Raw genomic sequence first — 26,095 nt, forward strand, 5'->3', positions numbered from 1 at the left:
TCTTATTTCCTGATAGTTCCAGCACAGGCCCTGGGATGGGCTATGGCTGGTCCTACACGGGTCAGCCTCCTGTCCTCGACCAGTCACTGTGACAGGGACTTTGGGAGGACAGTGGGGAGTGGAGGTAGCATGGACGTCCCCCTTGGGGTCCTGGGATGGCGTCATGAGGGAGGTGGTGGGACCAGTGCCCGTCTACCCAGGGAAGCAGGAGGGGAAGCGGGCCGCTTGGTGCTTTCACAGGCCAAGGCAGCCTCACCGTGACAGGGGCCACTGGGGGACTGCTGGGGGTGTAGGCTTTAGCTCCCAGCTTCCATGTGCCCTTTCGGCACTGGCCTGGTCCCCTCTGAAGGTGTGAGCCCAAGCGGCCTGGGTAGCGGAGGATGGTGTTCCACAGACGTCGAGTCGTGGGAGCACAAGAGGCTGGGGGTCCTGCAGGAAAGAGCCTCGAGAGCCGGGGTCCTGGGGCCCGCATGGGCCTGGTCACCCGCTTGCCACGGGACTCTCAGTTTCCACTCTGTCAGGTGGGGTGACGGTGATGGTGCCCTTCCCTCTTGGGGTAGGAAGGGCGTGACGGGTAGCCTCCCAGGGTAGGCTCTGCTGATGCAGTGGCCAGGCCCTGGGGAGCGAAGGCCACTTGCGGTTAGCTAATGGAGGGGGTTAGAACCCAGGCCTGGCTCTGGGCCGCCCAGTAGCTTCGGCCTCGCTGGTCACCTCTGGTGTGCCCAGTCCTGGCAGCCTCCCTGTTAGGGGACCCAGTGGGCTCCCCCCTCCCCAATCCTGGTCTCCTACAGATTCAATCCTCCCTAGACCTCACGTGGTTCCTGACGCTGCTCTGCACCAGCCCCGGTGGCCCCTGTCTCACGCTGAGAGCAAAGTCCTTCCTGAGGCCGTGTCCCCGTCGCCTCCCGCCTCCGCCTCCTGCGTGCTGGCCTCCTGGTGCCCGGGATCCTGCCAAGCCTGTTCCCACCCTGTCACACCTCCCCTCCCAGGGCCCACTGCCCACCGCTGTATTTGTATCTGTCTCATGCGTGTCTCCGACTAGCTGTTGAAGCCCCAGCAGTGACAGTTGGCCCCCTACCCCCTTGTCCCCAGTCCGTCCCCACCCCCCACTGTTGCTTCCTGGTTTTTGACTCCCACTTGGATGAGTACCAGCTCCAGGCTGGCAGGGGTGGCCTGAGTCATTGCCCCCTGGTGCCCAGCCTGTCCTTGCATCTTGTGGGTGCCCTTGCACCTGTGTGCAAAGGAGAGCCAGACTTTTCTCCCTGTCACCTGATGCCTGGCCTTGGGTTTCTTTCTGTCTGTCCCTTTGTGAGGGCAGGTGGGAGGGGGAGCAGTCTCTGCTTGCCCCACAGCCTCTTCCTGGGAGACTGGCGCCCGCTGCACACAGCAGCGTCCCTCCCCAGGGCTCAAACCTTCGTCTTGGCCCCGGCCCCTGCCTCCCGCTCAGGCCTGCCAAGGTAATGTGAGAATGAAGCTGTGTTCCAGTTACAGAGCAAGACAGGTCTGGGTGTGCGTCCAGTGCTGCCGCTGCTGGCTCCGTGACCTTGGACAGACGGCTTGCCCTCTCTGAGCTTGCTTCCCCTTATTACGAAATGGAGATATAACTGCCAGTTTCATAGGATCGCGCAGCTGGCTGAATGAAACTGTGCGTAGAAAGTGCTCAGAGTGGTGTCTTAACACGGAGTAAGTGCCCGATACCTGGAAGTGGTGACCACGGCCACCACCATCGTCATCGTTTTCTCCCGCTCTGTCTCCTGTTGAGTCAGGCCCCGCACTGGGCAGCTACTTGGCGGGTGCCCTCACGTCCCTTATCTCCTGAGACCCTACAGATGTCCCTTTCAGAGAGGGAAAGAGGTTGTTGAGAATGTTTATCACAGCCTCACCAGGACAAGGATTGGAACGCAGGTCCTCTTATTCAAAGCCGTGACCTCTGCACATCCCATCCCTGGCACACGGGTCTGGGTGCCCCTCACGTCACCGCCCCTCCTCTCTGACAGCCGCTTAAACCAGCCCCTGCGTAAGTCGGACCTTCGGAGCCGTGGCCTTGGGAGCTGAGGGAACACACACTCACGTACGTGTCCCCCTCGCACACCCACGTGTCCTCCTGGTCTCGCCAACCATTCCGTCTCTGGACGGGTGCTTTGGCAAGTCTGTCCTGGGTCCGTGCCTTCCAGTGGGGGACACAGCACGACAGTGATGGCCGGCCTTTGGTGAACACTCACGGGCATGTGCTAAGCCCTGGTCTGAGGGATGGACTTGTGCTAACACACTTACCCTGGGAGGACTCACACTCAGCCCCGTTTTCGGGGTGAGGTGATTGAGGTACAGAGGTCAAATCGCTTTGCTCGGAGTCACGGAGTTTAAGTTGGGAGCCAGGATTCGGCCCCAGGCGCTCTGGCTCCGGAGCCCGTGCTCTCAGCCATGCTGCGAGATGCCCCATCTCCGGTGGGCAGCGTGCGATGCTGCCCGGAGAGGGCCTTCCCGAGGTCGAGCTCGCAGAGTACGGGAGGGAGGAGCCAGGATCCAAGCCCCCTGACTTCGGGCTGGAGCGGGGCCCTCACCACTTTGCAACCCCGCCCTCCGGAACCTGGCCCCAGAGCTCCGACTCGGGCCTCTCAGCCCGGCCCACCCCTAGTGTCCAGCCAGCACACCGCATGAGCGGCCCTCCTCCTCCCCAGCTCACCGCCCGCCCGCTGAGTCCTCGGGGTAGACCGGGCACACATGCATGTCTGTGGGTGCCGAGCTGCAGCCTGGAGGCCCGGGCCCCATGCTTCGGAGCCGCTGCGGCCTGGGAGAGCGGCCCATTGACTCGCCGCAGCCTGTGTGGTTCGGTTAAGGCTGGACAAGTCGAGGGCGGATGACCCGAGGTAGAGGTCTTCATGATTTCGTCACAACATCACAAATGAACAAGTGTGTGGCGGCCGGGGCTGAGCCAGCCGGCCTGGGCCAGCCCTGCCAGCTTATAAAGTGCTTGGGTGGTGCCTGGCGCAGCGGAAGTGCTGTCTCAATGCTCCATGTTATTTCTCCGAACCACCTGTACTGCCGTTTCCTTACTATTTTTTTTTTAATTGGTTCGTTTAAAAAATTTGAATATGTTTCATCTCATTCATTTTCAAGTGATAGTGTATGCAAATTGCTGGTTTTGATGTGATAGTTCTTTTTTCTTAGTATATGAATGAAACACACATACGTAATGATTACTACGAGGTTATTCCCGACCCACCTGACACTCGCGTGTGCCCACTGGTGACGGGCCAGGCCTGGGGACGTGCTCATGATGCTGTTGGGGAAATCGAGACAGGGTTGGGGTGCCTGCAGGCTGCCGAGCCCACGCCACAGTGCACTGACTGAACCCCCGCTTCTGTTTCTTTAGTGTCTTTCCCCAGTGCTGTCCCCAGCTTGAACATGTGTCTCAGCATCAGAGGAAAGTGACAAGATGCACTTGTCATTCTTGTCTCCAGTTGCTCTGGGCCTTGGACCCCCATGTCTCTGAGTATGTCTATCTTTCCTACCCCCTGCTCTCAGCTTCCCCTGCTGTACATGAGTGGGCAGATGCTGCCTCCCCGAGCCCTGGCTGTGACCTTGTGTGAGGCTGTGCCTGCATCCAAACCCCATGGGCGCCTGGCTGAAGGGGTGGCTGGATGGTACCTGTGGCTGGTGTGGAGATGGCAAGGTCAGAGACCCTGGGCCTTGAACTCAGCAGGAGGCTCATCAGAACAAAGACCGACCCACTGAGCAGGATCCCAGGGGACTTCAGGAGCTGAAAGTCCTAGGCGGTCAGGGAGGGCTTCCTGGAGGAAGGGATGTCAGAGCTGAACACCTAAAGGACCAACTGCAGTTTGAGAGATTGCTTAGGGCTCTTATTCCCTGTAGACTGTCTAGGACAGCGGTCCCCAACCATTTTGGCACCAGGGGCTGGTTTCATGGAAGACAGTTTTTCCACGAACCGGAGGTGGAGCGGGTGGGGGTTATGGTTCAGGCGGTAATGCGGGTGATGGGGAGCGGCAGATGAAGCTTCACTCGCTCGCCCGCCACTCACCTCCTGCTATGCGGCCCGGTTCCTAAACAGGCTGCGGAACGGTACCGTTCCGTGGCCCGGGAGTTGGGGACCCCTGGTTTAGGACACCGAGAACTGCTAGTGACGACCCCATGTGTACCCAGTCCCTACTTCATCCCCATCTGACATGAGCAGGCCAACCCCACCTTGGCCTGGGGGCCTTTATTGAAGGGAGCGTGTCTGGGGAGCAGTTTTTGCCCTTTGGCCATCTGATAAAACCTGTGTACCCTTTCTTGGAGTGATGATTTTTAAAGGCAAAAAGTAGGATTACAAAGGATACCAGTTAAAATACAGTTTATTAAATATTTAAAAAATCGTGATCTAGTAATTACGCTCTTCCTCGTTGACACATGAAATAACAGGATATAGCAGCAGCTCGAATGACGACCAAAGTAGTGATGAGCATTCAGAATCTGCAATAACTGTTACGTGATGTGAAAACATCTGCCATTTCTATTGAGGACAGAGTCTTAGGGTCTGCTAAACAGTATTTCTTTTTTCTCTCTTTTTTGTGCTATGTTACTAAGAAGGAAATGCTGAATTTCAGTTCAGTTAGTGCAAATAAAAAGGCAGTTTTTCCCCACTCAAGTTCATGGACCCCCTGGGGGTCAGTGGCCCCTGCTTGGCTGGACTCCCTGAGGCAGCTGCAGGCCAGCTCCTGTTCCCCCTCCGCCCCCCCACCCCCACCCCCTGCCCCCAAGAGCTGGGAGCCACCAGGCACGTGATTGCACGTCAGAGAGCTCCCTTGCTAGGCCTGCAGGGGGGCAGCTGACACTGGGGAAGGCTGCTGATCACCTATAGCTTCACCCAGGCTCCACCCCGCCTGCTTCCACCCAAGGAGGAAGAGAGGGGCAGAGGACCGGGCCTGACCTCTGGGAAGCCTGGGACCTCTGTCAGCTTCTTTCTTCCAGCAACCCCACCCAACACAGTGGAGAGAGTTCTGGAGCAAATATTTGACTCTGCCTTTTACCAGCTGCCTGACCCCAGGGAGGCAGCTTTCCTTCCCTGGACCTTGGTTTCCTCCCCGAGAAGACAGGGTGCTGCTTGATGAGGTCGGGGCATACGGCCGCCGGCCAGAGCAGTGGCCGGAGGGAGCATCCTCTCAGAGATGCTTGCCCAGAAGCTCAGCAGGGGCTCTCGCTGGCCCATCCGCTGCCCGCCCTGCCACTCCCGTGCCCTCTCCATTCTGCTGGCCCTGAGAGCTTTCTACTCCCAGGCCTGACCCTGTCCCTCCCCTGCTCAGAGCCTTTTCTTCCTGCTCTCCTGGTTGCCCCAGCACAAAATCCAAGCTCTGATAGCCAAAAACTGAAAAGAATACAAATATCTTTTCACCTGGCGAATGGATAAACAAAATGCATACATCCAACAGTTACTACATAGCACTACAAAGGGACCGAAACTCAAAATTGTTATGTTCCAGAAAGAAGCTGGCCACCAAAGGTCACATGCTGTTTACCACCATTTTTGTGAAATGTCCAGAAAAGGCAAATCTGTGCAGACAAAGGCCAGCCTTACCTTCCACGTGGTGACAGGCCCTGAGCTTCCCAAGGACAGGGCTGTGCAGTTGTTGGGTTTGGGCTGCATCCCCGTGTTCATTTTGGGAGCCACTGCCTGTAACCATGGGGCACCAGGGCCGTGTCAGGGACTCTGACCGCTGCCGTATCCCTGGGACAGGAAGCCCCATCCTGAGTACCGTCCAGGAATATTTCGCTGTTGAGGGAGCGGGGAGTTTGAGAAGCCACGTGGCATCTCAGTTAAGAGCTGAGTTCCGGCTCCACCACTTAGCAGCTATGTGGCCTTGGGCAAGGTGCTTCGCTTTTCTGAGCTCCACTTCCTTATAAGGTCGAAGTGTGGATTCATTCTCTCGTTAAAAAAAAACACCACAAATCAAAACACCTGCTCTGGGCCTGGCCCTCTGCTGGATGGTGTTGGGGACACAGTGGTGACCAAGACAGCCCCAGCCCTGCCCTTCTGGGACTCGCAGTCTAGAGGGGGAGACAGCAGCTGACGAGTAGAAACATGGCGTGATAGTAGTTGTGTAATGTTTACGTGAAGGTGTTGGGGAGCCTTGGGGAGGTGGGGAGGGTGGCGCTGACTTGGTTTGGGGGCGTCCGGGGACACCTCCCCAGAGCAGCAGTCACAGCGAGGCACCTCAACAGCAAGACTGAGGTCGGTGGGTTGTTGGAAGGAAGGTTTATCATGGAGGTTGAGGGGGAAGGGGGGATGGCACAGGCCAGTGGGCGGGAGTGGGGGAAAGAGGGCCAGGGTGTGGAAAGTCACAGGCCCGGGTCCTCTCTGCCTGCAGCCCAGAATGTGACCGTGGATGAGGTCCTTGGTGCCTACAAGCAGGCCTGCCAGAAGCTAAACTGCAGGCAGATCCCCAAGCTCCTCAGGCAGCTCCAGGTATGCCGCGTGCTGGGGGCGTGTGGGGTACTGGGGGGCAGTCCCTGGGGTGAAGCTGCCCTCACCCCGCCCCCCAGCACCCTCCAGGCCTGTGGTGTCCGCCCCGAGCAAGAGAGGGTGTACAGAGCACTCCCCCTCCCCAGCCTGGCCGGCCAGCCAGGGGACTGTAAATATGTCTCTGGAAATCCTCTTTTCAACTGTAAAAGTAATCGGGCTCTTCCTGAATATTTAAGCAGTACAGAATTATGTGAAGTAGGAAATTATTTGTCAAGAATCTTTCACTCCCCAAAGCAATTCTCTTCCCCAGGGGAAAAGCCACGTATACAAAATTTAAAAGTCTGAATGACAAAAGTAATATATATTCTCTGACTTTAAAAAAAGTTAAAATACTACAGATATAAAAAGCAAAACCTGTTTCTCACTTCTTGCCCAAATCCCATTCCCCAGGAGTCCCCGCTGGTGACAGCTTGGGGTTTTCGTCCCCTGGACTTTCTGTGCTTTTATAAATAGAGAACAAGTCACTATCTAGAGGTACACAGACGCAAGGGCAGGTTCCGTTTTTATATGACTAGGGTGTTACTGTACGTCTGGCCTGCTTGCCCCAGCCGTCTCTCTCAGGTGCCTTTCCTGCCACCTGTCCAGCCTGGTCGTGCTGGTCAAGCACTGCCTCAGTGCCTTCCCTCTGGATGGGTCATTCCAGAATGTTCCAAGGTTGCTTGTTTCAGAGCCCCGGCTGCCCCACTCTCAGGGAGGTCCAGCCTGGCGCCTGCAGGTGTCCTCCTGCCTTAACCACCGTCCACTCTGCTTTCCCAGGAGTTCACGGACCTCGGGCACCGTATTGACTGTCTGGACCTGAAAGGTGTGTGTCTGGATGGGGCCGGGGGGCCCTTGGGTAGCGGGCAGGGAGGTGTGGGCGCCCTTCCTGAGGTGAGGCAGGTGCTGCGAGCCGTGGGGAGGTGCGGGAGGAGGGGCAGAGGACCTTTCCTCCCCCGCTTGGCCCGGAGCCCGTGTTTCCACCCAGCCCCTCACCCCACACGCAAGTGTACACGCACAAGGGGACTCGTAGATGTGCACGCACACGGCGCTCCATATCGTCCCAGGTGAGAAGCTCGACTACAAGACCTGCGAGGCCCTGGAAGAGGTCTTCAAGAGGCTGCAGTTCAAGGTCTTGGATCTGGAGCAGACGAGCCTGGACGAAGATGTGAGCAGCCTGCCACTGCCCATAGCCACTCCCTGAGCTCCCTGCCTCTTAGAGGTTTGGGGGGAGGGCATGGCAGGGGGAGGGAACCCCCTTGGACCAAGGCTGGGCGGGGCCTCTTGAGGGACAAGACTGGGGAGATGTCCCCTGTGGCCAGAGTGAGCGGGGGATGTTGGACTGTGTGTGAGGCCCAGAGAAGGGTCTCACAGACCCACCCCAAAGGCAGGGAGAGACTTGGGGAGCCAAGCCGGAGGGGAGGTGTATGACCACCAGGAAGGAGCCTTTCCAGGAACGCGTGCCCCCCACCCCTCCCCGCCCGCTGAGAATCACAGTGCCTGCAGGGGAGTTTAAGAAACATTCTGAAGGCAGCCTCCCTGTTTATGCCCAGGTGTCCTCACCTCCCCAGGTCCGGAGGCCACCAGGAGCCCGGGGGAGGGCTCCTGGAAACCTGAGGCCCAGGGACGGCAGAGGCCTGTCCTGGTCACGCAGCACATCACTTAGACCGCTCTGGGGGGCGAGTAAGAGGAAGCAGACCGGCTGCAGCAGGACAGGGGAAGGGTTGGTTGCCGGAACCCAGAGGTGCCAGAGCAGCATCAGGGCTCTCCCGTCCCCAGTCGCTCAGCCCCTACCTCCTGGCTTCCCCGGGGAGCTGCACCCTGAGGCTGAGCCCCGCTGTCTCTGCCCAGGGTGCCTCAGCCCTCTTCGACATGGTCGAGTACTATGAGTCGGCCACCCACCTCAACATCTCCTTCAACAAGCACATCGGCACCCGGGGCTGGCAGGCCGCTGCCCACATGATGCGCAAGGTGGGTGTCCCCTACCCATTCCCTCTCCAGGGCCCCCAACCTGTAGGGCCTGGGTCCACGAGCCGTCAGAGGGTGCTGGGCCCCAGCTTCCAGGCCAGTGAGAAAGCAGTGCCAAGAGGCACCCTGCTCCAGGCCCACCCCGGCGCCTTCTCTCCCTTCTGGCATTTCCCCTCCTCCTCCACTTGCCTGTAACGTGTCCCTTGGAGGCGGCTGTGGTCACCATTCCCGTTTCACTCACATACGGGGCGTCTCTGCCACACAGGAGTCAGCGAGCTCAGCTGTCACCAGCACTGCCTCGCCCACCCCCGCGGCCCCGGGCTGGGCCTTCCCTCACCAGCCAGTGTCCCCAGCCATAAAACCAGCTGGCCCTGCTGCCCACGGGGATACTGGGACGTGGGGCGGGAGGTCCCCCGGAGCGGGGAGGGCCGGGGCCAGCCTGAACCCGCCCCGCACCTGCCACGCAGACAAGCTGCCTGCAGTACCTGGACGCCCGCAACACGCCCCTGCTGGACCACGCGGCGCCCTTCGTGGCGCGCGCCCTGCGCATCCGCAGCAGCCTGGCGGTGCTACACCTGGAGAATGCCAGCCTGTCAGGGCGGCCCCTCATGCTGCTCGGTGAGCCCCAGGGCGGTGTGCTGGTGGGCTCGGGCTGTTGGCCGGGTCCCCTGGGCCTGGCCAGTCACAGCACCCTCCCCTTTTCCCCCAGCCACGGCCCTGAAGATGAACATGACTCTGCGGGAGCTGTACCTGGCCGACAACAAGCTCAACGGCCTGCAGGACTCGGCCCAGCTGGGCAACCTGCTCAAGTTCAACTGCTCCCTGCAGATCCTGGACCTGCGTAACAACCACGTACTGGACTCAGGTGTGTGCGAGGCCCGCGCGCCCCCACCCAACTCCAGTTGCCCAGCACCCACTGTGTGCCCAGCCGGGTGCTCGTGGTGCTAGAGGCACAGTAGTGGCCGAGGCAGTCCCGGCCCTGCCCTCGTGGTGACGCCTCAGACTGGGCTGGGCTGTGGGAGCCCAGGGCAGGTGTCTGACCCAGTCTGGGGATCAGGGAGGAGTCCTGGAGGAGGGAACAGCTCAGCTCTGCCTTCAGGATGAGGTGGGGTATTGAGCAGATAATTGAAATAATTCAATCTGGGGAAAGTGCCCTGGAGGAAACAAGGATGTTGGGATAAAGGGTCAACCGAAAGCTGTTTAAGGTGTGCAGGAAGGGGCCTCTGGGCAGTAATGAGGAGGCTGGGGTGCAACCAGCCATTTTATAAAAGCGTAGGCAGAGAATCCAGGCAGAGGGAATAGCAAGTGTGAAGGCCCTGAGGTGGGAAAGAGCTTAGATATTAGATATCTGGGGGGAAGAGCCCTGGTGAGCCAGGAAGTGAGTGAGAAGCGAAGAGGGAGTAGTCAGCAAGGCCTTGTCAGCGGGAGGAATTTGATTTCATCCCTGTTCACCGTCGAGCAGCGTCCCCTGGCCTCAGTGTGAAGACAGGGTTGCGGGAGGGGATGCCGAGTGGGACAGTGGGGCCAGTGCCCTCCTCCGGGGCAGCTGGGCCCGGACACCACGTGTACTGAGCGCCTCCCACGCTCGGGGCCTGTCGGCTCTGGGTTCACAGCCGTGAGTGCGGCAGGGGTCTCTGCCCTCAGGAGAGACAAAGCCCAGATACGTTAATGGAATGCTGAGTCTGTCGGATGGTGAAATGTGCTCTGGAGAAAAATAAAGCAGTGATGGCGGGCTGAGCTGTCTGCTGAGGTTCGGCTGGCCGGGATTGTCCCATGAGAGGGGGAGATTTGAGCAGAGATCTGAAACAGACGGCGGAGGCCTTCATCAGGGTGTCCAGAGGAGGAACGTTCCCGGCCCAGGGGTCGGGGAGCCGTGTGTGCCAGGCCCAAGGCAGGGGGGCAGTAGCAGGAGGTGTCAGGGCCAGAGCCTGTGGGGCCAGGCAGGCTGGGGCAGGGGCTTCTGAGCGCTTGGCGGGGTGTCTCCCGGGCCAGTGTCCCCCGGGGAGATCCCCCGACCACAGACAGGACTTGCCCACGGGCCTCCCCAGGTCTGGCCTACATCTGCGAGGGCCTCAAGGAGCAGAGGAAGGGGCTGGCGACGCTGGTGCTGTGGAACAACCAGCTCACACACACGGGCATGGCCTTTCTGGGCATGACGCTGGTGAGTCGGCTGGAGAGGGGCGGGGGGCAGCGCGGTCCGGTCCGGCACCTCTCCCACCCCCGGCTCTCATCACCTTCCGGCTGTCGCGGCTCCCAGTGTCGCTCACCCTGCCAGTTCAGGAACCTGCTCTCTTCCTCCAGCCCTGTTTGGTCTTTGCTTCAGCTTCTGCACCCTCTTTCCCTTGAGGAAAGTAGCCCTTCTTTCATTGTCTCTCTGCATCCAGCACCATAGCCCAGTACAACGCTTTGTACGAGGTGAAAATGTTTTGCATAGAAAGTTAGCATTTCTGGAAGCCATCAGTAAGTCTTAAATCTTTTCATTATGTGGTATTTAAAGCCAGCCCACAGGGTACAAAGACTCAGAGCCAGGTTAAGAATTATCCACGGTCAGGCCTGTGCCCAGAGTCCTCGGGATGCTGGCGAGGGCGGAGGCTGAGCCCGGGGCTGTGGGGACAGGGGCCTGGCTGGACGCTCGGAGGGCTGAGGAGTGGACAGGGCAGCTGGCTCTTGGGAGACTTCTGAGTACAGGGGGGATTCGGCCCGAAGCAGGAACGTGCCGGCGTTCGGACTGGGGGGCGCTGCCAAGGAGAGGGCGTGTGCGTTTGCCTCGTTCCTGACTGGCCTCCTGGGCCTTTCCTGGCTCTCGTGCGCCGCTCCCTCCAGCCGCACACACACAGCCTGGAGACGCTGAACCTGGGCCACAACCCCATCGGGAACGAGGGCGTGCGGAACCTCAAGAACGGCCTCATCGGCAACCGCAGCGTGCTGCGCCTCGGCCTGGCCTCCACCAAGCTCACGTGCGAGGGTAGGGCGCGGGGCCGGGCGCGGGAGGCGGGGCGGCCAGGCCGGGGGGCGGCCAGCCGGGTGTGGGCCCGTGGCCAGCCCCTGCGGTCCCCCTCCCAGGCGCGGTGGCGGTGGCGGAGTTCATCGCCGAGAGCCCCCGCCTCCTGAGACTGGACCTTCGGGAGAACGAGATCAAGACGGGCGGGCTCATGGCACTGTCGTTGGCCCTCAAGGTGAACCACTCTCTGCTGCGCCTGGACCTTGACCGCGAGCCCAAGAAGGAGGCGGTGAGTGCGCTCTTCCCTGCGGGCAGGTGGGGGGGGGGTGCTGGCTGGCCCGGGGCGGCCCCAGGACCCGCCGGGGGCGGGCCACCCAGAGCCCGAGCCAGGCCCGCTCTGCCCGCAGGTGAAGAGCTTCATCGAGACGCAGAAGGCGCTGCTTGCTGAGATCCAAAACGGCTGCAAGCGCAACTTCGTGCTGGCGCGGGAGCGGGAGGAGAAGGAGCAGCGCCTGCAGCTGTCGGCCTCCATGCCCGAGATCACCGTCACCGAGCCCCAGCCAGACGACCACGGGCCCGGGGAGGGGCCCGCCAGCGGGGCGCAGGAGAACGGGGCCCCCGGCCCTGGCGCCGGGCCGGACTCAGACTCAGACTCCGAGGGGGACGAGGGGGAGGAGGAGGATGGGGAGAGGGCTGAGGCCCCCTGCCCCGCCCTGGTGCCCCCCACGGACTCCCTGGGCCCTGGGGACAGGAGCCCCCCAGGCTGCCCCTCCTCCCCCACTGAGCAGCGCATTTCCGTGTCCAGCCCCGGCCGCGGCCACAAAGTGTTTGTGGTGACCCGGGTGGAGAGTCCACCCGAGAGGGCAGAGCCTCCCGTGCCACCCGCCTCTCCTTCCCCACCTGCCCCTCCTTGTCCTCCATCCCCACCTGCCTTATCCTTCCTGCCCACCTCACCTGCCCGGACGCCAGCTGAGGCCGTCAACACTCGGGACCCAGGGTCATCTGAGCCTCAGCCACAGCCAGAGCTGCCCCAGTCAGGGCCACCGCTGCCCAACGGCCTGAAGCCCGAGTTCGCTCTCGCACTGCCCCCGGAGCCGCCCCCAGGGCCCGAGGCCAAGGTGGGCAGCTGTGGCCTGGAACACGGTGAGAGGACCTCTGGGGCCAGGTGACTGGGGCCCCTGTGTGCTGCGTGTGACCCCGGCCAAGCACCTGCTGGTTGGTGTGCCTCAGTTTCCCCCTCTTTAAAATGGCCCTTGAAGGGGCAGGGACAAGTGGGACTTGACCCTCAGTCCCCGCCTTACTTCCCTGGGATCCCTGGGCGCTCCTTGGGGGCGGGGCACGCAAGATCTGTTGACTCTTGAGTCTGATGGTCTCATCGGTACCTGGGCCTGTGCTACCCTGCGGGTCTAGCTCAGGCAGGGCTGGTACCCCCCGACCCACCCGCCTGACTGGAGGCCGCCCACCCTTCTTCCCGCGCAGAGCTGAGCTGCCCCAAGAACGAGAAGGAGCTCGAGGAGCTGCTCCTGGAAGCCAGTCAGGAATCTGGGCAGGAGACACTGTGACACTGTAGGTGCGGTGAGGGCCTGGGGCCCAGGGAGCTGGGGAGCCGGCGATGGAGCTCCTGGCTCTGACAGGTGCCCCCCTGCGATCTCTTCTCCCTAAGTTCCCTTCTTCCGGTCCGTCTTTGAAGAGCTGAGGCCAGAGCCCTGAGAATCTGCTCACCCTCACCCCCAGCCTTCCTGAGGCCTGGGACCCCAGGGGGTGGGGGGCCTTCCTGGGGACCCCTGCCCCCCACAGCAACACTACACGGGGTGCAGGAGCTACAGGGAGTGGCCCTCCCCGCCCTGACTTAAGCACTTCTATTTATGTGTCGACACTCGAAGACTGGGCTGGGGGTGGATGGGAGGAGGACGGGGCGGAGGAGTTGATCCCGGCCCTGTGGCCGGGCACCTTTCCCCAGGGCTCCATTTGGCCAGGCTTGCCCCCTCGAGGGCAGGAGTCCTAGGTGGTGGCGGGATGGTCCCCTGGTGGCCCCAGGCACAGGACCAGGCAGGAGGCATGGCTTGGGAGGGGCGGTGAGTGATGGTGGTGGTTGGAATTTGTAGAGCAGCCCCAGGCAGGGTGAGGGCCTGGGCTGGGGTGGGTGGGGGAGATCAGAGGATCAGAGCTTTCTTTTTCTTAAGTGCAATAAATCTATCAGGGAGCTGGGGTGGGGAGCAGCCAGGGCTTGGAGACCCTGCTGTCCGGGCCACTCGAGGCGGCGCCCTGAGAGGCACTACAGCCCAGGGTGGGAGAGGCACGGGTGTGGGGTGAGGGCGGGCGGGGGGTGGGCGGGGGGGGGGAGGGCTGCTCCTGTCGGTGCAAGTCTGCTCACACCTTTTCTAATAAACCAGAGCTGGGTTCCCCACTGGCCTGCTCTCTGCTTGTGCTGATCCTGGGCTCCCCCTGCGGGGGTTCTGGCACAGAGACGGGGAGGGCAGGGCCCAGGCGGGTCCTGGCTGCGGAACATCTGCTGGGGCGTGTGTGGATGGGCCCCAGAGGAGGGGCGGGACAGGCAGGCCCCTTATTGGCGCGCGCGCCCACGCTCCTGTGTCTGCCACAGCTGGCCATCTCGTGTATGATCCCACTTCCCCTTCCCTCTCTTCAGAGGAAGCAGCCCCCAAATACCTTCCAGCTTCAGGTCCAGCTTCTCAGGGTGGTGGACCTGGCACGCAGGTCCAGAGGTCGTTCCTCTGCCCGGTCGCCTGTGGCCCAAGGAGAACAGACACGAGCCCGGTCGCCTGCAGGCGCCGAGGTGCGGCCAGAGGGCTCTTGGGCATTTCTGGGAAATCTGAGTTTCACCCTTCAGAAGAGGCGAGAACCACTTACGGGGAAGGCCTTTGTGCCCACTCCTCTCCTGCATGGGCGGCCGGCCCGGGGTGGGTAGAGGCGCGGTGGAAAGGTTATGAGAGTCCCAGCGCTGCTGATTGGGAGCCCGCTTGGTTCCAGCACACACCCGGGAGTCTTCTGCCGCAGCTGCCTGGGTGTCTGGGATGAACGCCTTTCCTGTTTAGGCCACTGTCTGTTTGCCCTTCAGTCACCGACAGCTCCGGTGTCCTGAGCGCTCCTTAAGGCAGCCACATTTGGGGCTCCCTCTCATCTGGGCTAGGGGCTTGGGGGAGCCATGCACGTCAGCCAGTGGCACCCGCCCCGCTGGCAGCCCGGGAGACACCCGCGTAGTGTCATCCTCTGGCTGGCGCAGCTGTGCCCGGGTGTGAGGTGGGTGTGGAATGAGCCCCTCCGGGGTGCCCTGCCTCCTGCCCAAGTCTCCTTGGGGAGACTGGGGAGTGCGAGGTTTGCTTCAAGATGCTGAGAAACCGCAGTCCTTTGCCAGGTTGGGGTCTGTCACTACAGTCCCCTACAAATCTCAGTAGGCCTTTGGTCGCATTTAGCCATTGCTCAGGAATCGACCCCGGTGGGGGCTTTTGGCCCTTACAGCGGTGTTGGGTGCTCGCCCATCCCCTTTGCTCTCTGCCTCCACCTGCAGGCCAGGTGATCAACAGATGGCTGAAGGGGGGGGGCGGGGAGGGTGCCTCCCCATCCTGTGGTGCCTGGGAGGGGCTGGGGTCCTGTTCCCAGCCTTGTCCCCGCCCTTCAGTTTAGCTTGTGGTGAGGAATTGGGCCTTTTCAACTGTTCCTTCAGGGTTGAATTGTGCCCACCTCCCCCCCACCCCCCAAAGATATGTGAAGTCCTAATCCCCAGTACCGCAGAATGGGACTCTCTTTGGAAATAGTGTCTTTATCGAGGTAATCCAGTTAAAAATGAGGTTGTAGAGTGGGCCCCAATCCAATATGAAAAGGGGAAATTTGGAGACAGTGACAGAACAGACATGCTCAAAGGAAAGATGTGAGGACACAGAAGACCTTGTGAGGATGGCGGGCTTATGATGCAACCCCAAGCCAAGGACGCCAAAGACGCCAGCAAAGCACCAGCAGCTGGAAGAGGCAAGAAAGGGTTCCCTTATAGGTTTCCGCGGGCGTGTGGCCCTGACAACTCCTTGATTTTGGACTTCTGACTTCCAGACCTGTGAGAAAATAAATTTCTGTTGTTCCAAGCTACCCAGTTTGTGGAACTTTGTTACAGCAGCCCCAGGAGACTAATAGAGCAATTCTGCAATGCTCAGATTTTCTGACTTTTTAGGGGTCTTGGATCATGGAGTTAGATCCCTTTGGCCGAGTATTTTCTTTCCTTTGCCTTCAGCCATCCAAGTATCGCCCAAGCTAGACTCTGTACCACATCTTAGATCTCGATGCCCTAACATGGGAGATGTGTGTTTTCCTGCATGTGGGTGTTCGGGGTGACAGGCAGTTTCTCTCCACGAAGTGACTCCTGAAGCCAGGCCCCCACGCCCTCTGGTGGCTCTGCCATCCCTTAGGGCCTCAGGAGACCCTGCATCCAGCAGGCAGGTGGGGGAGGAGAGTGGAGAAGGCAAACCTGCCTCTTAACTCGTTGCTGCGATGGGAAAGGGACACACGTCACTTGCACTCCCTTCTAGGTCCAAGTCCCCAGCAAAAGCCCCACACTGTAGAGGCCCATGAATGCCGGGGAACAGGGAGCCATCTTGGCCACACCCAGCCCCTCTGACATACTGTTTTGGTTTTGTTTTTTTGTTTCTTTGTCTCCCAAAGCTCTAGTTTTGGCAGGCACACGGTCAGAATCTAAGATAAATTGGGCACCAGTTTGACCACTGCTCGGCATCATGTAACGGGGAGCAGCTTCCTCCTGGGGCCCGGGGGTGTCCTCAGTCCTGCTCCTGACCTCCAGCCAAATCTAAGGGTTAGTCCTGCCTCCCCAGCAGCCCACACTGCTGGGGCCAGTTTGCTTCCAGCCTGGACTCTGGGTGGTAAGAAACAGAAGCCCAAGTCAAGTTGGCTGAGGGAGCTGCGGGAAGGGATGTACGTTGTCTCCAGTAGCACGTCTACAGAGACGTCTGTCTAACAGCGTCATGAGGACCCGTGCATCTCTCTCTGTGGTGGCTTCATTCTTGGGCAGGCCCTCCCTCTGCTGTTGGAAAACATCTCTCAGCACGTCCAGGGTGGTGCCACTAGCTCAGCCATGCCAGGACGGCCAGTGCTTCAGGCCTGGAAGCTCCTGTAAGTCACAGGCTGGTACTCTGCCCCATGTCCACTTTGAAGCGGTAATTGGCCAGGGATGTTGGAGTGCTGTGGCCAGCCTTGGAGCTAAGGCGTGTGAGGTCAGTACCCCACTAGGCTGCAGGGCCTGAGGTTGGGCGTCTTTGCAGAGCTCTTGGGACTGACTGTCCCCTTGGCTCTCAGGGCCCTGGCTCAGAAGTCACACCCCCTCCCCCACTGGGCTGGGCCAGGCACACCACAGGCCTGAGTGTGTGGCTGTCTGACTAGCGAGGACTGAGAAGCTGCCCTGAGGAGTGGCGCCCCCGTCCTAGGTCTCTGTCCGCCCAGTGGAAAGGAAGGCGGTGAGCCACGGTGGTGGTGGGGTCCGCCCTAGTCCACCCCGGCCTACGTGTGCCCCATCTGTGCTCCTCAACTTCCCTGTCCTCATCGAGGGGCTCCTTGGGTGGCCCTGGAGTGACCCGTAAGGCAGGTACCCCCTGGACAATTACTCGTCTGGTGGAGGCGGCGCTGCCGGCCCCAGCTGACCGGGGTGCTGTCGAGGCCTAATTAACCCATTATGCCAGGGAAGGAGCCACCCCAAGAGTGGAGCAGCCTGCTGAGGTCACTGGGGACACCACCCTCGGAAATGCCAGCTCCTGCCCCGCCCACAGAGGGGCAAGCTCGGGTGTGGGGACAAGGACCTGGATCCCCTGAGGCCTGGGTGCGCTCCACTGAGTCAGCTGGGCGCATCCCTCTGTCCTTCATCTCCCCTGCCTCCGCAGCCTCGCCCACTGCCCCCGCAGCCGCTCCTGCCTCTGGGATGCCAGGGAGCAGGCTGCCAGCTGAGGCTGCCCGACTCCCTGGGGATGAAGTGGACTTGGCAGAACAGGGCAGGCCTGGTGGCCAGTCCTCGCTGAGCTGGGGAGACTGGGGCACGAAGACCAATCTGGGGTTTTCACATCTTCATTTATTGCACTTGAACCCCGAGTTTCTCATGGGTCCTTCTGCCTGGGCTCTCAGATGCTGTCACTGATACACTGCCCCACTCCTGGTAGCTACTGCCAACAGCTCTCTCTGGCTCACAGATTCACCTGGGGAATGTGGCCACCACAGGCCTCATTCCGGACACTGGACCCTGGGCCTTGGCCCCAGTTAGGCCCGCTATGCTCTCATCTGGGCAGAAGGAAGTGTTGCCCTCTGCTGCGCCCAAGGTCTTCCATTCAAGGCCCACCTGGGCTAGACCGACCCCAAGTGAAGGGCACTCAGGCCATGGGTCTGGACTCGCCCCCGTCCGGGGGGTTGGTGGGCTTCGCAGGCATGCGCAGGAGCTTGGCCTGCCCAGGCCGCCCCGGGGGCGTGGTTGGCTCCGCTGGCGGTGTGCGGGGCTTTGCGGCAGGGGACTTGGGCGGGCGGGGCGGCTTGAGCGTGCTGACGGCCCGGATGAGGCCCATGCGGTGGCGGATGGAGTGGTCCAGGTTGACGGTGCAGCGCAGGAGGCTCTGCGCCTCGGCCACGGTGAAGGCGAAGTCAGCGTCCAGGAAGCGCTGGAAAAGCTCGGGGTCGCCGTCCAGGTCGAGCACCTTCTGCAGCGTCTCGGTCATGGTGTGCAGCTCGAGGCTGTGGTCGCAGAACGCGTCCCAGAGGCGCGCGCAGGTTTCGGGCGCGCCCCCGGCCTGCTGCCGGTCCTCTAGGCACTGCAGGACCCAGCTGAGACGGCACGGCCACTGGTTGGCGAGCACGACCCAAGCCACGGCCTGGCGCGGCGAGAGGCCCCCGAAGCCCCCCTGCTGCTGTTGCAGCAGGCGCACGGTGATGGGCACGGTGTTGACGATGCGCCGCATGGACACCACGTTGTCGGGCACGTACTCGAAGAGGCAGTCGCCCTCGTCGTGCAGGCAGAAGAGCGCCTCCTGGATGCTGCGCGCCGCCTGGACTTCCAGGAGGCTTTGCGCGCTCTCGGCCCGGGCCTGCTCCTCCATCTCCAGGAGCGGCTCGACGTCCCCGCCCCCCTCCCCCGCCGCGCTCCCGCCCACCGCCCCCGCCCCCGCCCCGCCCCCGTCCCGCGACCTCACGCTGCGCGTCATCTCGCGATAGAGCAGGTCGTCGCGGCTTCGCACCGCATCGTGCAGGAACTGCAGCTTGCTGCGGCGGCCCATGATGGGCACGGAGAAGGGTAGCGTGACGGTGCGGTTGAGGAAGAGGTAACCGTTGTCGGCCGTGCCCTTCATGGAGCAGGCGCTCTCGAGGCACGAGGCCAGGATGCTGGGGTCCACCACCAGGATGAAGATGAAGGGCGCGTGGCTGTCGGACAGCAGCGTGTTGATGGCGTTTAGCACGCCCACCACGCGCTCCGGGTAGCACGTGTCCAGCCCTGTGATCTCGAGCACGACGCGCAGCCGGCGCCGCTGGTAGATCTCCAGGAAGCACAGGAAGTCGGTGAGCAGCTCCACCTCCTTCTTCACCTCGCACATGAAGCCCAGATGGCTGCCGAACTTCTCGCGCAACACCAGCCGCTCAATTCTCTTGCGCTGGCTCACGAACAGGTGCTTGCCCACCGAGTACATGCCCATGAGCAGCCCGGAGCTCGAAAGCGTGGTGGCCACGCCGCCGAATGCCCGGAACAGGTTGCTGTGGCTCAGCGCGTGGGAGCCCATCGACACGTAGAGCAGGCTCATGCCCAGGCTGAGCGCCGCCAGCAGCGCCAGCAGTGTCAGGCACAGTTGGCGCCGGCAGTGCCACTCGCGCTGGCGGCAGCCCGGCCTCGTGGCCGCCTTCTTGCCCAGCACCGAGTACAAGCTGAAGGGCAGTGCGCCGTATTGTTGGCGGATGCCCTCGCACAGCGTGGTCACCAGGCCGGCCCACAGCTTGTCAGTGCCCGCGTACTGCCAGGCGCTGAAGCGGATGAAGAGGAACTTGACGTTCTTGCGCCGCAGATGCACCTCGGTGATGATGGGCTGCAGGAACACCAGGTACCACAGCAGCTTCGAGAAGCCCCAGCCCTGCACGGGCCGCGGCTGCCACTGCACGTGCTGCAGCTCCTTGGCCTCGCACTGGGTCGCCTCCTGCTGCATCAGCACTGCCGGGACCGAGGGCGCAGGGGAAGGTGTGAGCGTCTAGACCCGGCTCAGGCTAGGATAGGGCCTGGATGTTAGACGGGGAGCCAGGGCCCGTCCCCAAGTGCTGGGCAGGTGCAGAAGTGCGGAAGGAGAGGCCTGGAGCCAGGCTTGAACAGGAAAGGGTCTGAGGGGGAATTGGGGGGTCAGGGGAGGGCAGAAGTAGAGCCCCTAGAGGAGAGAGGACCGGTGGGGGCAGGGAGGGCTCTAAGAAATGAAAGAATGCATGCCAGGTGCTGAGGAAGAGAAATGCTGGGCAGCAAGTGTACACCCTTGGTCCAGTTTTCCTGGCTTACTGCCTCTCCTCCAGCTCTCAGCTCAGCTATCACTTCTTCCAGGAAGCCTTCCCTGATCCCCAAGCTGGGTCAGGTGACCCTGGGCTCCCCTGCTGCAGTCCTGCCCACTCTGGGTCATCCCTGTCTGGGGACAGGTCTGTCTCGCGCGCAGGGCCCTGGTGGTTTTGGCCACCCTGTGTCCCTTGGGTGCTGAGGAAGTGCTGAGGGGAATGTCTGGAGGATGGATCATGAGAGATTGGGGGCACGATCTGCCTGCTGTGAGGGTAGTGAGTGAGCCAGTGGGAATGAGTCGGAGTCTCTCAGCACAGAATAGAAGCTCTGTTTCCTTTTACCTTAGAGCCGAATCTTTTCTCCTTCCAGGACCCTGTTTGTTGCTCTGTGACAACACAGGAGCAGGACGTGGGCTTGTTTGATAGGTGCTCACCAGGGCTGGGCACACGGAGGTGAGTCACCTCCGGCTTCTCTGGCCATGATTGGGGCTGGGGTCTGAGCTCCAGCAGCGTTTGAACCAGGCTAAGTTTCAGCTCATGTTTTCAATTAACATTATCTGTCAGGGGTCTTGTGGGCGCCAGGCCCTCGGCCAGGGCTGAGGAGAAGAGATAGGTCCGAGGAGCACAGAGGCCTGGAGGGACTTGGCAGGAGCCAAGCGAGGAACCTGGGCTTTCTCCCTAGGGTGCTGGGGAGCCATGGAAGGCTTTTGAGCAGGGGAAGGACAGGGCTAGATGTGTATTTTAGAAAGACTTCTTGCAGTGGATTTGGCGGGGGAGGGGGGCAAAGGCATAGGGAGGGACCTGGTTAATGCTGATTTCTGGGCATCTGGCAGACTGGCCTCAGGGGTGAGCAGGTCTTAGGGAAGCCTGGGGCTGGGCAGGGACCAAAGGTTCCGTTTCCCTTAATCCCTCCTTCCCCAGCACACGCAGATCCTCACCCATGATCTTGTCCAGCATCATGTGCAAGCGGCAGCCAAAGGGGGCATAGAAACCCACGGTCACAGGGACAGGCACGTGGCAGAGAGTCTTGGCCAGGCAGCTGCAGTAGACGTCATCCTCTGTCAGGATATCTGGGGCCCGGGGGTGGGGAGGGGGTAGAGGTGGGGAAACTGAGTCAATGACGCTGGCCAGGCACCACCCTGCTCCCCGTCTACCCTCCGTAGTGCTCGCCCTCAGCCCCTCCCGGCACCGGCACCCCGCTCCCTGACTCCCAGCCATGACTCAGGTCAAACCCTCCGACAGAGGGTTTCTGTGGCCGCAGGCAGCCCCCTCCTTCAGGACCAGATGTGCCCTTCTGGGTCCCCGCTCAGCTGTGCTCTACTTTCAGACCAGACCTGGAAACTGCCACCTCCCTGGTCAGGTTGCCGGCACCTCTCGCCTGGACTCCTGCTTCCCACCCTACCTCCTACAGTCAAATCTCAGGTCACATCCCGAGTCAGCTCTGGGCCCTCGTGGCTCCCACCTCCCCAGGGGGAGAAGGCTGAGCCCTCACCGCGTCCACGAGGCCACCTTCCACCCTCTCGGACCCCGTCTGACCCTCCTCCTCACCTCCCCTGATCTAGCCACATGTACCTCCTTGTTGTCCCTTGAACAGGCCACCTCAGAGTCTGCATTTGCTGCTGCTGCTGCTATTTACTCGAGAGAACTGCCCCATCTTTGCTTAAATGCAGACTTGATGGGGCCTCGCCTGATGACCTTGTTTAATTTGCAAACCCCATTTCCTCTCCCTGCTTTATTCTTCCCCCAACATGGTTATCACCCGGTGACACACTTTTGAACTTTCCTATTTATCTTGTTTCCTGTACCCGCCTCCCCCCACCGCCTATGGAACGTGAGCTCCATGAGGGCAGAGATCTCTGTCTGCCCTGCTTCCTGTGACACCCCCAGAACAGAGCCTGGCACCCCCTGTAGGCGACCAGTACCTGGTCACAGAGTGAATGAACGAATGAATGAATGAGTGGGTGGGTGGGTGGATCCCTCCCATGGCTGCGTTGCTCTCTCCATCCCTCAGGCCACCCCCTACCTCTTGCTGCAGCTGCACTCCCCAACACCAGAGCAACCTGGTGCTCATCCCCCGCTGCCCCAAGTCAGGAGGGCTGGGAAGAGAGGAAGCAGAGCAAGGGTGTCAAAAGCTGGGGCCCAGGCCCCTGGCCAGCCCGGGATGGAGGCACCATGGACAGGCCTGGCCTGGAAGCCTTGGATCCCAACAGGTGAAGGAGCAGCGGCTGCCCGGAGGCCCAGTGTCAGGGACGAGCGCCCTCCCAGACAGGAACCAGAGTGAGGGTTGAGGAGGGCAGGCCCCAGGCCTAGGTGGGAGGCGAAGTGGCAGGGACAGAGCCCCGGGAAGGGAAGGCTGGGTGAGCTCCGGACCTGTAGGAGGTGAAGGAGCTACGGGTTACGGGGGCAGGCAGGGGCCAGGTGTCCGTGGGCCTCCTGGGCTCCAGGAGGGTGCTGGCTGCAGAGGGCAGGGCTGGGCCGCTGCTGGCTGTGGTGCGTGCCGCGGCGGGTGAGGGGGTGCGTGCGGGGGCCGGCTGGGGGTTGCTGGCCAGTTGCATGGGGGCGGTAGTGGTTGCAGGCGGCCCCTTCTGGGTGCCGTGAGCGGGGCAGAGCCGCTGCCACGGGGGGCTGGGAAGTGCGGGCTGGGACCACCGCTGCAGAACGGGGGGCTGGAGGCCCCGGCGACAGCCATCGCCACCCCATGGTGGCCTGGCATGCCTGGGGGGTGGCCGACAGGGCCTGTAGGCTTGAGGTGCCGCTGGGTCATGGTACCACTGGTGACAGCATCCCGGAAGGGAGGAAGTGGGGGGTGACTGGGCCTGGGTCCCTGACCCCTGAGGGGCACTGGCAGGAACCAGGTCAGGTCTTCAGGCGGAGGCTGGGGCTCGTCACTCAGCTGAGGCCCAGGAGAAGTCAGAGAGAAGACGAGGAGGAGCTGTGGGCCGAGGAGGGGCCGTGCTCTGCGCTCTCCCACGGCTGGGGCGGGGGGGTGGGGGGTGGGAAGAGGTGCAGGGGCCTGGGCTTTAGCCAGGTGAGGGGCTAGAGGGGGGATGATGCCCCAGAGTTTCTGCTACCCCAAGTTCCTCGGTCCCTGGGGTGTCCCCCAGTGGGGGGGCAGAGAGGACTCCACTGGGAGCTGGCCCGGCTGGTCCACAGGAGGCCAGAGTGATGAGAGGTGACTGTGGAGGGGGAACAGGGTGGGGACTGGGAAGGGGGGTGGGCCTCACAGCTGGGCTCAGACCAGGCCGGTGGGAAGGGGGCTGCCCTGGGAGGCCCCAGGGAGGCTGAATCAGCCCTGATGGGAGTAACCGCCCCCTCCTCGCCCTGAGCAGCTGCACCTGCGGTCACTGCGGGCGGCTGGACCCCCGCCTCGTTCATACGCACTCAGTGGGGGCTGGGGGCTTGCCCTCCGACCCCTCCCGCCCACCGCACTGCTCCCCCCAGGTTGTGGGGCAGTCCCCACAGGCCTGGCGATTTGGGGAGGGAATTCTGTCCACGCTGGGGGGAGGGGCAGGCCAGGTGGGCCCCCCCTGCTGGCATCCCCAGCCCAGGCTCCCACCTCCGGCCTCCCAGGGCCTACGGTCCCCACGGCCCCCTGTGCAGATGCCTCCATGGTGAGTGCCGGTGGCTCTTCCCTCCGGGGGCCTGAGGTTCTTCTGCTTGGCCATCCGCTCAGCAGCCCCCCACTCACAGGTCTCTCTTGTGACCAGGACCGCCCAGACTTAACCCCTACCTTTTTGGTGCCCCAATTCCCTGTCCAAGAAGTAGTGCTTGGCGGGGTTCCGGGGGGGCAGGGCACCCTTGGCGAAGTGGATGGTGTACTGCTCGTTCATGGCGGCCGGGGTGCCTGCTGGGGGTGGGGGGGGAGGAGGAGAGGCCGGGCTCAGTACCCAGCCCCCTCGGGCGCCAGCAGCAAGTACCCACCCGCGGGACGGCCCCGAGACCTGCGATAGATGAGACCTCATCCCTGATGTTGGGGTCCTGGGCTACCCAGGTGGCATGGGGGTGCTCTTCAGAGTAACAGGGAGAGGTCAGGATGGGGGGACGGGACAGCCACGCGCGGGAGGATGAGAACGCTTGGGGGGTGTTGGGGGGTAATTTGGGGTGGGTGAGATTTCCAAGGCCTGGGTGTTCGGGAGCTGCTGGGAGTCTCCAAGAGGCTGGGAGAGTGCGGGTGCTGAGCCGACGTGGGCTGGGAGCCAGGGGATGGCTGAGTAAGATTAGGGGGGAGCTAGGTACTGGGGGGTGTGCTGTGGGCGGTGGAGGCTGGCACCCTTTGAAGGGACTTGAAACCAGTGCGGTGAGAGGCGGGGAGCAGTGAGCCACCGAGCCCGCGAGCGGCTGAAATGTCAGGGCTGGGACATTTGGGACCTGATGAGGGGTTGAGGGAGGGAGACTCTAGGGGAGCAGATGAAGTCGGCGTGGTCCAGTCTGGGGAGAGGCTGAGCAAACTGGGGATGAGGTGGGGGGCCCAAAGCGGAAACGAGGGAAGGAGGCTGTTTAGAGGCAGGCACGGGAGAACCCGAGGGGCAGAGGCAACGGGGGTGAGAGCTGGAGTTGGTGAGGGTTGGGGGCCCGGCGCGTGGCCCCTGCCCACCTCATCCCCCCGGCCTGGGGTCCCCCGTACCTGATGGCAGCCTCGCAGCCCCAGCTCCCTGCTCCACCGCCGCCGCCAGCCGAGCTGCTGTGCCAGCCCCACTGTCTGGCAGCGTCAGCGCAGGCCCGACTGGTGAGAGGCCCGGGAGCTGGGAGCCAGGAGCCCAGTGGCGCGACCGGTTTGCCCACCTTGTCCCCGCCCCTTCCCAGCAAGCCTACCCAGTCCCTGTCTGGTGCGCTCAGCTCTCAAGGACTGGGGGCTGCCGCCGCGCCCCCTCCCCGCCCCCCCGCCCCGCGGTACCCCAGTAAGGGATGGAGATGGCAGGCCACGCTGCTGCCCGGGGCGGGACCCGCCAGAGGGTCTGCTGGTCTGGGCACTTATGCTGTGGGAGGGAAGGAAGCTGGGACACGGATTGGGAGTCCAGGCCCAGAGAAGATGCAGTCCCAGGTTCAGGTGCCAGCTCCTCCAGGGCCCAGCTGTGTGAGCTTGGGCAGGTGACTTCACCTCTCTGAGCCTCGGCTTCCTCATTGCTGAGCGGGCCGGCGTCCGTGCCTGCCTCTCGCAGTTGTCAGGAGGAGTCCCCTGAGCCCGGAGCCTGGGGCTCAGCAACAATGGCGCCACCTGGCCCATTTGCCAGCTGCTCCAGATGCTTCACATAAAATGACGACGACACGCGTGTTCCAGGCTCACCAGGAGCCGCGCTCAGCGTACATGCTTTTCTTTTTTTGGCTCCAACACGCGGATTGCGGGATCTTAGTTCCCCAACCAGGGATTAAACCCAGCCCCGGCAGCGAACGGGCAGAGTCCTAACCACTGGGCTGCCAGGGAAGTCCCAACATGCTTTTTTATCTACAGTAACCTCTTTCCTCCTTGCCACGCTCCAGTGGGGTGGGGGTGATGCCCCCTTTACAGATGAGGAAACAGAGGCCCGGACTGATGGAGTCCCTTGCCCCGGGTCTTGGAGGCAGAGCCAGGCTTTGCAGGCAGTGGTTTGTGCTGGGTAGGTGGAGGCGCCTTGCAGACGTTCTTCGAGAGGTGAGAGCGGGGTTGGGGGTGGGGATGGCTGGGCAGGAGGTGCCTTAGGCACAGCGTGTGTGGGGGGCCCCTCTGCTCTCCAGGGTCCTGTCTCCCTGTGCCTGCTGCTGGCGTGATGGGTCGAACAGAGGTTCCCCCGGGAGATGGGGGAGGCAACCACAGAGCAGTGCCCAGTGACCAGACACTGCCCCCTGTAGCCCAGCTATGCCCCTTCCCTCCCCTGGGCTACTTCTCTCCCCTCACCAGGCTTTCAAGCAACTTCCTCCTCCCTGTCCTCTGCCAATTTAGGACTCTGTCCCCCTCCCAGCACCCCTGCCCCATCAGGGAGGCCAGGCTGGTGTGTCTGAGTGGGGGCGTGGTGAGTCTAGGGGGGAACCTCCAGGACAGCCCTGAGCTTCTTGAGCGCAGGGCTGGGCCGATCCCCCGCTCCCCCCGCCTGTCCGCGCGCACACAGTTTAGCTGAATGACGGCGATTCATTTGCGGAACATCTGCAGGCTCTGTGCTGGACGGTGCCAGCACCCAGCTGAGGGACCCAGAGGGACCCAAGGGGAA

At 62.2% G+C, this 26,095-nt stretch overlaps 2 protein-coding genes across 4 annotated transcripts in view; one reads left to right on the forward strand and one right to left on the reverse strand.

Moving 5' to 3' along the window:
• PPP1R37 (protein phosphatase 1 regulatory subunit 37) overlaps positions 1-13,705 on the forward strand; it is a 38,611-nt gene extending 24,906 nt beyond the window's left edge. Inside the window, exons 2-13 of one of the 3 annotated variants that reach the window (XM_061173253.1) lie at positions 6,363-6,460; positions 7,274-7,319; positions 7,561-7,661; positions 8,345-8,464; positions 8,929-9,079; positions 9,171-9,326; positions 10,510-10,622; positions 11,285-11,426; positions 11,525-11,691; positions 11,810-12,545; positions 12,882-12,972; positions 13,066-13,705. In XM_061173253.1, the coding sequence (XP_061029236.1) occupies positions 6,363-6,460; positions 7,274-7,319; positions 7,561-7,661; positions 8,345-8,464; positions 8,929-9,079; positions 9,171-9,326; positions 10,510-10,622; positions 11,285-11,426; positions 11,525-11,691; positions 11,810-12,545; positions 12,882-12,964 (1,913 nt within the window). In that variant the 3' untranslated portion in view covers positions 12,965-12,972; positions 13,066-13,705. Of the gene's footprint in view, positions 1-6,362; positions 6,461-7,273; positions 7,320-7,560; positions 7,662-8,344; positions 8,465-8,928; positions 9,080-9,170; positions 9,327-10,509; positions 10,623-11,284; positions 11,427-11,524; positions 11,692-11,809; positions 12,546-12,881 lie in introns of all 3 variants that reach the window. The other 2 variants (XM_061173252.1, XM_061173251.1) reach the window with 2 other exon arrangements.
• Positions 13,706-17,468: 3,763 nt separating this feature from the next.
• Positions 17,469-23,778, reverse strand: NKPD1 (NTPase KAP family P-loop domain containing 1). Its single transcript, XM_061172391.1, is given in 5 exon segments — positions 17,469-17,812; positions 17,814-17,908; positions 17,911-19,590; positions 20,852-20,983; positions 23,644-23,778. Coding segments are annotated over 5 exon segments (2,043 nt in total). The 5' UTR covers positions 23,744-23,778; the 3' UTR covers positions 17,469-17,776.
• Between the last annotated feature and the right edge of the window lie 2,317 nt (positions 23,779-26,095).

Source organism: Eubalaena glacialis, chromosome 18 (genome assembly GCF_028564815.1).
Source record: "Eubalaena glacialis isolate mEubGla1 chromosome 18, mEubGla1.1.hap2.+ XY, whole genome shotgun sequence".
In the NCBI taxonomy this organism is placed as follows: domain Eukaryota; kingdom Metazoa; phylum Chordata; class Mammalia; order Artiodactyla; family Balaenidae; genus Eubalaena; species Eubalaena glacialis.